The 12,484-nt window shown below is 38.4% G+C and overlaps 1 protein-coding gene and 1 long non-coding RNA gene across 2 annotated transcripts in view; one reads left to right on the top strand and one right to left on the bottom strand.

The window, feature by feature from the left end:
* Window positions 1–375: 375 nt before the first annotated feature.
* Window positions 376–4,005, bottom strand: LOC124169265 (putative GPI-anchor transamidase). Its single transcript, XM_046547828.1, has 8 exons — window positions 3,868–4,005; window positions 3,629–3,771; window positions 3,410–3,545; window positions 3,112–3,320; window positions 2,510–2,627; window positions 1,519–1,629; window positions 877–1,058; window positions 376–552 (listed from the first exon to the last, which is right to left on the bottom strand). The coding sequence occupies exons 1-8, from the start codon at window positions 3,940–3,942 to the stop codon at window positions 471–473; spliced, it is 1,056 nt and encodes a 351-aa protein (XP_046403784.1). The 5' UTR covers window positions 3,943–4,005; the 3' UTR covers window positions 376–470.
* Window positions 4,006–4,042: 37 nt separating this feature from the next.
* Window positions 4,043–12,484, top strand: part of LOC124169266 — a 120,674-nt gene continuing 112,232 nt past the window's right edge. The window contains exon 1 of the long non-coding RNA XR_006867068.1: window positions 4,043–4,143. This is a non-coding gene — a long non-coding RNA (uncharacterized LOC124169266). The remainder of the gene's footprint in view (window positions 4,144–12,484) is intronic.

Here is a 12,484-nt window from a genome sequence, read left to right as displayed (position 1 = left end):
ATTCCTTATCTTGAATCTTCATGAGTGTTACAAGTGAACAGTTTATTAAAGTTGCCTCCTTTATTCTTGAATCCCAACATTACTTATGCCATACATACACGCACCAGGCATAGATTGTGTAACGCATAAAGGAAGGTAATCTAATTTAGTGGAAACGAGATGGATTCCACCATGGTTAGGTGACTATATGCATGCATATCTACAGGTAATTATCTTGGGTTATTATACAATGGAAGATACATAGTTATTTAAGGAACTATGTACATGTTTACTTCCGCAACGAGGCTCAAAAAAATTAATTCTGTGGCAGCATTATGTCTTCAATACATACTAATATAATGCAAACTGCCTCGATATATATGGAATAAAACTCATTTCAATATAAAATTGGAGTTTTAATGCAACAACAAAATAATTAAAAACTGTACAAAAAATGGAGTTCAATTAGCTTTTCTAATAAAATAATACTGTTACGTTTCAAATAAATGCTTCGGAAATGGTGGCACATATGTCAACCTTTTTCGGGGTGTCTTCTCAAGTGATTCTGATTCACTGAAATGTAAAGAAATCCTTGTTAGAATGCTAATCAAAACATAAGAATCAGATACCCAAATTATTTAGGGTAATTAATGTGAATATATGCTGCAATTTAAACACACGGACTTGATCTGAATTTAGACGTAGGGGTAAGATTCATTCAGTCCAACAATTAATTAAATTTCTGAATTAACAAAAATGGAAATCCATGATTACATGGTCTACTTTCTCCTTTACCAAGTTTCCTTATTGGTAATTGAGCGATTTGAACAAATAAGACGATATACAGTAGAGGTTTGAAGTTAGGACAGTGAATTTCGTGAGAGAAAAAATAAATACCTGAGTTGAATATCATTAGTACTGCTGGAATTGCTAGAAAGTTCAACTGCAGTCCAACTGATTTCAACAGGCCTAACAGATCCAAAGAAGTTTGTTATTGGCACATGATTTGGATCTTTCGGGTAGAGGTCTCTTCTCACTCCAACGGTAGAAATGCATACCCTCTTTGGGCATACTTTGAGCTACACAAGGAAAGAAATAAATTATTAAAATGGGCAGTTTCAACAGAGATAGGGCAATCAAACATATAATGACACTTAGTAAGATCCATGCATTTTTAAGACTGCATTTTTAGCAGGAAAACCTAATAAGCACAAAATTGGGACAGTTTAAAAATGACTTTCCTTATTATATTTTCACTTTTCAAAATGTTAAATAAATGACCATTATAAAAGGAATTGAATTAAAATGAGGATCTCATGAAGAAATTAACATGATTAGAATTTTTTCAGTAGGTAGTAGATCTCACCTTATTAGGTAGAAATACAAATATCCTAAGCAGAACTTAATATGGAATTACGTGATGTGTCTAAAATTACCGTACAATAAACAATGAAGGATACAGGAGACCAAGAATATTTGTGAAAATACATATATGTTGATAACAAGAGGAAAATAGCATAAGCCATAAAATTAACTTACAAATTGTCCCATGGTCTTTGAACTGTCTGGTTCTACTTTCTCCAGAAAATCAAGAGCATAGTAAGTGTAACGGTCAATGATGTACACTCCAATAGCTGGATCCACATGATGCTAGAATGACGAGTAAATTTGTCAATCACATTACATTTGTTCGAATAAATTGATTGGATGATTGATAGTTGATTTTATGAAAGTAAAATTTATGTCAATTTCAGCAAAGAGTAGGAAGAGGATGTATACAGTTACACCTGTATTAAACCCAGGATTAATTCCAGACATTTTTCTGGGTAAGAGAACAATATTCCATCTTCCCCCTCCCCTCAAAAATAACCAGAGAGGTAGTAGAGATTCTCTCTGGATACACTTTAAAATAAATAAAAATACTTTAGGAAAAAGGCTTGAGACTTAAATATCAGCCTGAACTTATAATGATATACCCTAAATTCTACAATACTTTTGTGGAGTGAATCTACCCTCAACCTTACATCACCTTGATTGATTAGTATTGACCATTGGACTGTGCGGTTAGGCACTTTTGCTTGGCCCCCTACATGGCTGCGTACTTTGCTTGCCACATGACCCTGATTAAACCCAAACTAAACCGGTCAAATAATAGTGGCTGCATGACAAAAATAGGACCACTGGTAAGAAGTGGGAAATACATTGCTTAAAAGGGAAATATTTTTGACTTTTCAGGAAATGCTTATGGAGGCCAAGGCTGAATAGAGGTTATCATTTGGACAGGTTTCCATGTAATCTCTATAGGACGCCATTCAAGTTAGTAAATAATTAACTAAAGAACATAGAAGAGTCAAGCCCTAATACGCCTAATACTAACATGACAGGTAAAGTCAGATAAGTGTTGTTGGACAGACAATATGAAACTGTTAGTTCTACACTGAAGACATAATTCAATGTGCAATAATATTTTAGAACTACATATGCATCGCTAAAACAAAATAAATCCATAAATACCAATAATTTATTTTACCGAAAGAGAATCTTCTCCCACTAGACTGCTTGCAACAGCTAAGATGTTAGGAGAATAGAACTTTTCATACATCGATGCTGCTTGACAGGTGTCAATCATGAAAAATATCTCGTGATACCTACATATAAAAATGAATAGGAATAAATAACAACATTAAAGCAAATATTCATTCAACTTTTCTTAAAAGGAAAGTTGCACTCATGCAAGGAGGACAAAGAGAAAGATGAAGGTTATGAATCAAGATTGTGGGAATGTAATGAAGGATGCGCCATATATCATGAAGTATAATGAATATCTTCACTCAATAATCAACTCACTCCTGAATTATCATTGGAGCTAGACTACAGAGGAGGGTTTATATTTCTAACAGTCATTGAAATCGGTGGGTACTGAAGGTAAACCAATGAATGCAAGTTCTTGTAATTCTAATAATCGGTTTCATCGCACTGGCAATGGAAGTCAACACCGAACGAATAAGCCTGACCAGAGAGGAGTGACATAGTATGATGATACTATTCCCCCAATATCTTCTAATTACGTTTATTAAATGATTTCATAAACACCCAAAGCAATAACATTAAGCTCTAATAAGAAACACCAACCTTCGTTTTTGCCACATTTGCTCCAAAGCATCTGCTAATTCTTGACTAGTGATCTCCTCCGAGTCCTGAAACTTGAGGAAGCCATCGCCACCATGACCAGTTAGATAAACGAGAACATTACTTCCATCGTTGGTCATTAGTTGTTTCGAACGAGGAGTTCCAGGAGGTAGACGTCCAGTTAAAAGGCGAACGAAATTCTCCACAGTCACCTGTAGCCGAAGTGATATGAATTATGCATACCTTAAACCAATGAAGTCACTAACAGCAAATGTTTACTATCTTAACCACGCTCAATAACCTCATATCCTCGATAGTCAACTTCAACATCATCTCCATAAACGTTAATATGCTGATTGGCGTTGTTGAAAACAGTAGCCGGTCTAGGATTCCTAGGATTGCAAGCCATATCATCAGCAACCATTAAGATTATTTGGCTGTAATCAGAAAAGTGGATAAATTACTTTTATGTAAAATTATGAAAATGACGATCCCTTAAATAAGAAATGAGAAGACTTACCTGTCTGGTATCCCAAGACGTTTGACACTTCTATAGATGGATAGTACATTAGCAACGTGTCTGTAGTTAAACCAAAAACGAGAGGTGTCAACTAATACAGCCCAATTATTAGTATGGCCCGCTCCAGACGCATCTTCATCGATCTGTAGGAGAAAATGATGAAATGCTCACCAATTCTTTGTAAACACTCACGTTAAGGCAATTCGTTATTTTCAAGGCGTATATTCGTAATCTAATACCTTTTTTGAGGGAAAACTGGAAAATACAATTTTTGAAAACGAGCACAATAAGAAGAAAACTGGAATAATATTCATGTCTTATCATCTACAACAACACCGTTCAAAATTCGACTGGTGCGCCTAGCGTGCGGTTATTTAAAAATAGTTCATATTTTGGCCAAAATGTGCCGTGGGGGTCGTGCGGGAGGGAATAATGGCTTTCCGTTTCGTGTAGAAAAAACACAAGGATAAAATTTCATCTATAACTGTGTGCATGCGATGGAGTGAACTTAAAAGGTGCGTAATATGACCTTTTATTAGTACTCTATTTAAATCCTTTCTCTTTTTGGTGCCAGTATGTTATTTTACCTTAATAACAATGTGTTTTTATCATGTGTGCCCACTGCCAAAACTGCACATTATTATTTAGAATGTATTAATTGGGCCTGAAGTTAGCTCTTCTGGCTGTTTTTCCGTGTTTAAATTATTCAGAATTTTTCGGAAAATGGTATCCTTAAGAATAAGATGACCTCCTTTCATATGGTCACAATTCAGCAATGCAGTAACAGGTCCTCATCAACCCATAATTTATTTATTGCTCATATTTATTACTTGATTATATTAATTCGGAATTTGGTTAGTGTATTATTTAATCATAGATTGGTATGATTGTAAAATGGGAATCGTGACTTATTTCATGTACAAACTGTCCCCATGTATGCTCGCAGTGATATGAAATGTGCAATGGTGCAAATATTGAATTCTTAAGCAAGTTTGGTATATTTTCCTTAGATGGCGTGACGGTAATCATTTTGATCGCTAATTTTGGTGTGCTTTTCGGCAGCATCGCGTAATCGGACAAATGTGTGCACCATGCTTCCTGATGTAATGTGTGCGGTGTTTCTCTATGAAATTCCACGATGTTCTGCCAAATGAATATTCCTGCCTCAGAGGTTTCCTTGTTCTCTACATTTTTCTTAATTTAATACAATTTAAGACTAGGTTGCAGCTCTGTAACTTCCCGATTATCAGCTTTTCTATATCAAAAAACATTTATATGAATTTATTTTATATTTTTTTATTATTGATCCTGATCCATTATAGTGCAATTTCCTAATTGTATCGTACCATTAATTCTATATTGATGCATGAACCTTCGTAGACGTCAAAAATACTGCCTTAGGTTTTTGTCATAATTGTTGTTGAGAAGATCTTGTGGAATGGCGACCTATAGTTTCCATGGTTTTCTTGAACAATTGTTTGAATTTTGTCGTTGTCATCTGGCTCTATTCTTTGTTGCCTATTAAAAAAAGACGATTTATTAGGAATCACCCGCAAGTGGTATGAAGGATACAGCTACTAGTCAATTTTTCACGTAGATAATTAGTCATATATTGAATGTTAATAAATATATTTAATATTGATCAATTTTTACTCAGTGACTTTTCAATTTCATTATCTAGCTATCAAGGAGGTTTTTGTTTACGTGTTTTGAATTATTGAAGGATACGAGGACAAAGGAAATTGTTCTGTTCCCTTTTATTCACCCAATTTATCATGTTATATGGTGTACAGTATCAAGAATACTTACAATATCTTAGTAGTTTGCTATGTTTTTACCGACCGCGGCCGTGAAATTCCTACAATCGGTTTTGATTTCGAACACCACTGTCCGATACATGAATTTATAATTACAAAATCACGTCAATTAGGTTGATTACTTGTCATAGACGTTAATTAATTATTAACTTTGTATGTGTGAGTAAATATAGAACAGGTTTACTACCCAGCCATGACTCATAAAACATATTGTGGTTCTATTATTAATTATAATGGGGCATACATATTCACGCATCAGATTAGGTTCATGTTTCTGTCAAATAGCCTTTTGTTAGAAGCATTTTTTTCCACGGTATGTCTCGCAGCAAATTTTTGAAACTACTACCTTACGATGTAGTTGAATAAGTTTATCGTAATGTAGAAGCGCAATTTTCCGATTTTTTTTGTGTGAATAGAGGGATGAGATACACTTTTATCGGCACTGTGACAACTGTTCCTTACTGAAGGCCATTTTACATTATCTTTCCTCTATCAAAATTGCGTCTTCGGATCACTGCCCACAGAATGTAAACAAGAACACCATCTTTAGAAATGTTAAATATGCCTTATGCATGAATTTGTCAATTTCATTGTTGGCGGGCAGAGTTTAATCAACTGTCATGGTGAATCAAAAACCAAGTACTCTTTCACTAGCTTTTATTTTCTGTCCATATAAACTCCGATAAGTTTCGACGGCTATAGCGTCATTATGAAGACAAACAGATGTCCTGTTTGTCTTTATAATAACGCTACATCCATCGAAACTAGTCGAAAGCAAATAAAAGTTTATGGAACAGCACTGGGTTTTTGCTTTACCATGAATATCTCATCGTTCCACCAAGTCACGCCAAAATCAGTTGATTTAATCAATTGAATATAAGAATTTTCTGGTTCCCGTTGGTTGGCTGACGTAAACATATATGTTATATTTGTAATTTTTATATTTTAATAACGTTTCCCAATCCTGTTAAGAGATGCTGAATTCTTGAGATACGTGGTGATGTACAGAGGTGAACCAAGCTACTTGGGGATATGGGGAGGGGGGGTCGCCCCCTTCAGGTTACCTGTCCCTTGGCTCTTCTTATTACCGTCTCATCTTCTGCTCATGTTCCTAACTTCCAGTTTGTCCCCCCCCCCTCAAGAAAATCCCGGATCCCCTTCTGGTGGAGCCTGCATTTTTATTTAGGATGTAACTATCGAACACCTCGATGAGCTGTTGCGTTATTTATCATGTCCTATTTCGGATTACTAATATTTTTTTAACTCTCATTGATGTTGGTATGAATAATCATCCACTTGACTCTCGATTTGTGAGTAATGTTCGATAATTCTTATCATGTGATCGATAGAGGGCCCACTGCTTTTGTAATTACTTTAATATAGATCTTTCAGCGATCAGACTGTCTGAATATCTTTAGTTTTCCTCTGTTTGCACCCTTGTTGGCTGTATTGACGGTGTACTCAATACAAATCACGCCACAATCTCCTCTCAGATCATGTTGTTTGCATAATTATTATTTTCATCTGTCGGCTGTATAATTGAACATTTGGACAATGAGGGTAATAACATTTTGCGAATCTTGGATGTTTTAGCGTTTGTCCGTAGAATTTAAAAGATAATGGTGCCATAATGCAGGTTAAGATTCTTAGGAATGAGGAAGATGAGGAATTTTGGCTAAATGCCCCATGCCGCTAAGAAGTCCCTTAACGTGGGGGATCTAAGTTCTCCGAGTGATGGAATGGCGACTTATTTCCTTTCATGCATTCCCAAAATTCTCTGGCGTTCTTGCCACACGCCAGCTCATCCTCTTTTTCTATTTAGAAATAATTTCTACGCTCATGTGAATATTCCGGTCTCCATCTTGAAATATCAAAGTCCAGTAGCGTTTATAACATCCCGTCTAACGTATCATGCATTATGGTATTATCTTGAGCTTGCTGGTTTCAGTATTCTTGGTAGGTGAGTATTCGGCTGACGAGCTTTTCTGCGAAAATATGGACGTTGTAGAGCCAGCTTTTTTGGGAGAGGGGTGTATGTAATATGGAGCTTAAATAGGTCGCACCCCTCCCCGCCCACGGGTGATTTACTGTAAATGCACTGGTCATAAAAGCTCATAGGAGGGCAGAAGGTTCACAGATTAAGCCCCTTCATCTCTCCCCGGTTTTTAGCTCCCTCTCTTCCGGTAAATTGCCGCCGCCGTCGAGCATCGGGCAGGGAAATGATTTCTGCCTGAGAAAACCACATCACCGAAAGGAAAATTCTCCGTATTTTCGGATTGATTTACCGCCAGCATTATGTTGTTACAGAGATTGATTTATCGGCCTTGCGTCATCTCTCGCGGTCTCGGCATGGTGAACCGGAAATTTTCTGATGAGCACTTTTTCTATTTTCTTTCGGGCGAATTAAAAAAAAAATAAAAAATAAATCCGGTTTGCCGTCCGGACGTGAGAGTTATACTTTTATATGCATGCCGATTTTGACTCTGGGGACCCAATACCATAGATATGCACTTTTTAAAAGCGTGCCTTGCTCGGATTATTGAGCAAAATGCCGGGGAGGATCAGACAAACCGTCTTTGGGCTGTAGGAGGGGGGTGGTGAGGAGGAACACGGAGAGCGGGGGTGGGGGAATGGGGTGCCTGAGGCTTGGGAGGAGGAGTGGGGGGGGAGTGGAAGATGGGTTCGGTCGAAGTGAGTGTAGAGGAGGAGGAAAAGAGAGGAAAAAAAGAAGGGACTGCCGCGCCTAAGCTACGAGCGCGAAATGGCGGTTGCGCCCTGTGAGTCCAGGCTTGGCGATGGCGAGTGCTTGCCGTGAAGGTTTCCACACACAGAAGCAGGCGGAAAACGAAGGTCTTTATGTTGGCGTTTCGAATATAGTACAGCGTGTTCTGACCGCTTGCAGTCTTGCTCGGTTCGTGACCTCATCCCCTCCCCCCTCTCCCTCATTTCCGATTCTCATGATTTCTGCCATTCGTGTCAAGCCCCTTGGCTTTTTATATATACACGACATTATTCTTACTTTTATTTTTTAATTCGCGTCTCCTATTTTTCTCTCCCTCTTTCGCTCAATGTTATTCCGGAGAGGTTTCTTTTTATTTTATCCTTTCGTCGGCTGTAGCCGGTGGTATCGCGTGTCAATCTGTTTTTCCCTTCACTCGCCTCTCCCATACCTCCGCGGAATGTCAATCGGAAAGAGGCAGCTCTAGCTCGTCATCGGTTGATCGCATCATCGCTCAAGGCGGTTAGCAGGCGTGGGGAGAGGGAAAGAGAGTTGGGAAAATATTAAGTTCTCCTCGTAGGATTTGAGGCCTCCCTATTTGGAAAGGAAAAGCCACGGGTGATTATAGGCGAAGAGTGTGAGTAGGTGTTATCTATTTTTGTAGCAGCGAGGGGAGGGGGTGGGGTTCAGACACCTATATAGCTACAAGCCGACTCGTATAAACGTGGACACATGAATGACATTCGCGTGTTATTTTCCACTTTAGTCATCAGTCTGTCCATGGATTCTCGTATTACAAATTCCGTGAGTCTGTCTTTTCAATCATTGCCGACTAACATAAGTAAGGGTCAAATTGTCTTACGGAGACCACTTAGTTATTAGCTTCTCATCCGATTAAAATATTAATTCTATCCCGTTCCAATTATATATATTAGTTAATGCTGTTCCTTTCCCATTATCTTTTAATTCATCTTTCTTATTTTGGGTTATAATCTCTTAATTACATTATCTCTCCATTATTGAGTAAGACATCCTGTGGACAGTTAAAGGTTTTATATATATTTTACTACCTTACCGTAACGCCATCTGAAGACACTGACCATGTTAACTTGTATAGGTTGACAATGTACTGTAGCTCTCATTATCCACAATAATCATTCAAATCTTTACCTTCGAATGAATTACGAAGGAGAACAATAACTTTTTATTATACTGATTTTAAAACTGGTCAGTGCACATTGGCTATAAGTTTTGTTTTTATTTTCGGTCATTAAACTATCTTACTTCGTGGCATATCACTCAAAATCCGTTAGAGATTTATTTATGTCTGTATTATTATACTACTATAGTTGTCACTAGCAAAGCCCCTAGTATGTCGGGCCGTTTACCAGCACGATGGTCCAAGGTATGAACGTGTGGTGATCTCCGGATATATGGTGGCCACTCTTCGGTTTCAAGATATGCATCGTGCTCAACGAACCATGTAAATGGAGTTTACCCCTGTTCCATGGGACATTTCAATATTCTCATGAGCTATCGTGAGTCACTATTGCGGAAAACATGAGGAGTCTGGGAATTTCATCGTGTGAAAAGTCATGGAATGTCTGGGAATATGAAAGAATCCGGAAAAATAATATCAGCTGTTAAAAAGTTGATGTTTTCCCCTTATTCTAGCACGCGTAGATACTAGATAAATCTCTGACATTGGAATATTCTGTGCTTTGCCGAGAGTCGTTTCAATACCTCTGTGTCGTCATGCAATCCCTGCGTTAACATTTGTCCAATCTCAACTTTTACTCAGCATTAACTTGGTGTTTATTCCTGTGTTTTTTTTTTCTGCCAGCCGTAAAAACCATCGAATCTTTTCAAGTATGTTATTCAGAAGGTATTCGTGTTAAGGGCGCTCTATAACTTTCATCATTTTCGAACGCGATCATATTCCAAGAAATACGTGTTAAGTTTGGAAAAAAAAGTTCAGGGAATTCCAGATCTCTTTTTGTGTGACAAATGGTCAACCATAAGTGCATATGGCCATTATTTTCCATTTAAAAGTAATACATTCATGTACCTATGCCGGCCTCGGTGGCGACGGGTTGAAGTCCTCGCCTGCCAAAACGAAGGTCGCGGGTTCGAATCCCGCCTGGATGGGCATGGGTGTTTGTCATTATTCTACGTTGTTGTTCGTTAGGTTTCGCCTCAGTATAGGATTTCAAATACGCCGTTTTCGGGGCGTTGAAGTAAATACTAATACTCCACTGTTGGTGTGGGGGTAATGAGTTCAAGTCAAAAGACTTTTATAGTCTTTAATCATGACTAATGAGAAATGTCGTCGGTGTATGTTTGTGCTTACCCTTGCTTGTATATGCGTGTATGAATATGATTGACCTATTTAAGCTGCGGTTACCAGTCGATAGTTCGCATTATCTATGCAGCCACTAACTTCGATCATGTGTCGGTGTACGTTAATCATTTGCTCTCCACCGTTTGTCTTTCAGAGTAGTTTGTGCATGTAGATGAACCTGTCAGTCAACTTGTATTTCTCCGTTCTACGCAAGAGATATGAGGGAACGCTTTCAGGAATAATTATGCCTGTCTCTGTCATCATAATCACGTTTACTCTTTATTCCTGTTGCCTTCAAGTTCTCAAAATAATAGAATTATTATTTATTATCCTTAGCATTCTTTTCAATTATATTTTATCATTTCATCACCATCTCCGGCTACCGCTGGCTTTTCTATATTTAAAACAGTATAAGGCCCTCAATTTTTTTCTGGCGACTGTTTGTCGTCATTCTATGGGCGACCATATCTTGAAAATTACGTCATAGTGTTGAAACAACAGTTGAAAAAGTAAATGTCCTGTAAAATGTCATGTTTTCTCTTTTTTACGTGTCACATAGACGTCACAGTCAATCTTGGATTCAACGATTCGCCTGTGAAGTCGCGAAAAAACATTGTATTAGAGGAAATAATGAGGCTTGTCAACCGTAATGGTAGGAAAACACCAAATTGTGTAAAAAAATTCTGATCCATGTAACTAAAAATAGACGTCGCGAAAAAGATCGGAAACGTAAATGTAAATAATAAATTGAGCTGCATCAGCCTATGGACATCGAGTCGATTTTTGGTGACTGAAACTGAAATTTGAATATTATTAGAGGTATTAAGGCATGCTAATACTTGTTTTTTAGATGTCGTTCGACGACACTTTTCACTTGAGAGAACATAGCTGACGACTATTCCCTGAATAATAGTCAGCATTATCATCGCATCATCGCCGTCATAAGATCAAGTAAACGAGAGATTGGTGTTAATGAGTTTGACGTTATGATTCCTCGGAAGTATATCCCTAAATGATTTTATAGACTGCTTGTTCTAATTTTGGCGGAAACGACGTTATAAGCTCATCTTCCCGCGACTCACACATATGTTCTCTTCGTGTGGCGATTGTCGTTATCAGTTCGGTCGGTCACGCCTCGACGGTGCTGACATCTGTCAAGGCGTGCGGGGATTTACCCGGGAAAGGTACTAATGATTGCGCTGGTACGTTTCGTCGGAACGAACCCTTTTCAACGCTTTGAAATGGTAGCCATCCATCCCTTCCACATTTTTTCTCCCCCCCCCCCCCACCAAAAGGACAGCGAGTGCGTTAACTTTTGTCAATCGATCCGTCCGGATGTAATGGCGACATTAATAAGTGAGTGGGGTTTGGACGGTCGATGGGAGGGTATAGATGCACTTGGGCGCTCTTTGTGGTGCGCGGGGAAGCCGGCAGATGGGGTGGAAGGGAGTGAGCATTGGCTGAGGGGGATTTGGAATTAGGATGCGGGCTTTTATGGGAGGAGGAGGCTGGCGTGTACGGCGGGTTACTGCCACGTGTCCCTCCCTACTTCCCCCTCTGTATCCACCGAGGGGCTTTATTCATGTGAGAGTTGTCGGTGTTGAGGGTTGGACAGTGGCTTAGCGTAGGCTCCTGACGCCCGGGCAGATGTCAAATACACCGCTCATCCCTGTGCGAAATACGATATTATGATATAGTTGATTTTTTAAAAGTATCTGGCGCATTTTAAACATTTAAAGAGTTTTTCTCTCAAGCGTGTAAAATTCCAACTGAGTACTTTAATTAATATAAAATTAAAATTGAGGAAATATGTTTAATTTATTTTTTTATCTCTATACCACCGAAAGTAGCACCATTGGCCTTTTACATTGTTTTTTTTTAACTTAACAATTACTCGCTCTCGGACAACCGTGCCTTGTATAGGTGCAAACCACCCAGATGGGACCCGAACCCGCGACCTCATGTGTGACAGGGAGGGA

Source organism: Ischnura elegans, chromosome 12, assembly GCF_921293095.1.
Source record: "Ischnura elegans chromosome 12, ioIscEleg1.1, whole genome shotgun sequence".
Classification (NCBI taxonomy): Eukaryota; Metazoa; Arthropoda; class Insecta; order Odonata; family Coenagrionidae; genus Ischnura; species Ischnura elegans.
Note: the sequence above shows the minus strand (reverse complement) of the source record. Positions and strands in the feature narration are given on the sequence as shown.

Bases quoted from the DNA above. Each gene is read 5' to 3' on its own strand.
- LOC124169265 (XM_046547828.1), bottom strand. From the start codon at position 3,942: ATGAATATTATTCCAGTTTTCTTCTTATTGTGCTCGTTTTCAAAAATT. The intron at 3,546-3,628 runs GTAAGTCTTCTC...TTCTGATTACAG, and splicing joins CGTCTTGGGATACCAGACAG to CCAAATAATCTTAATGGTTG. The intron at 3,321-3,409 runs GTTATTGAGCGT...CTTCGGCTACAG, and splicing joins TTGACTATCGAGGATATGAG to GTGACTGTGGAGAATTTCGT.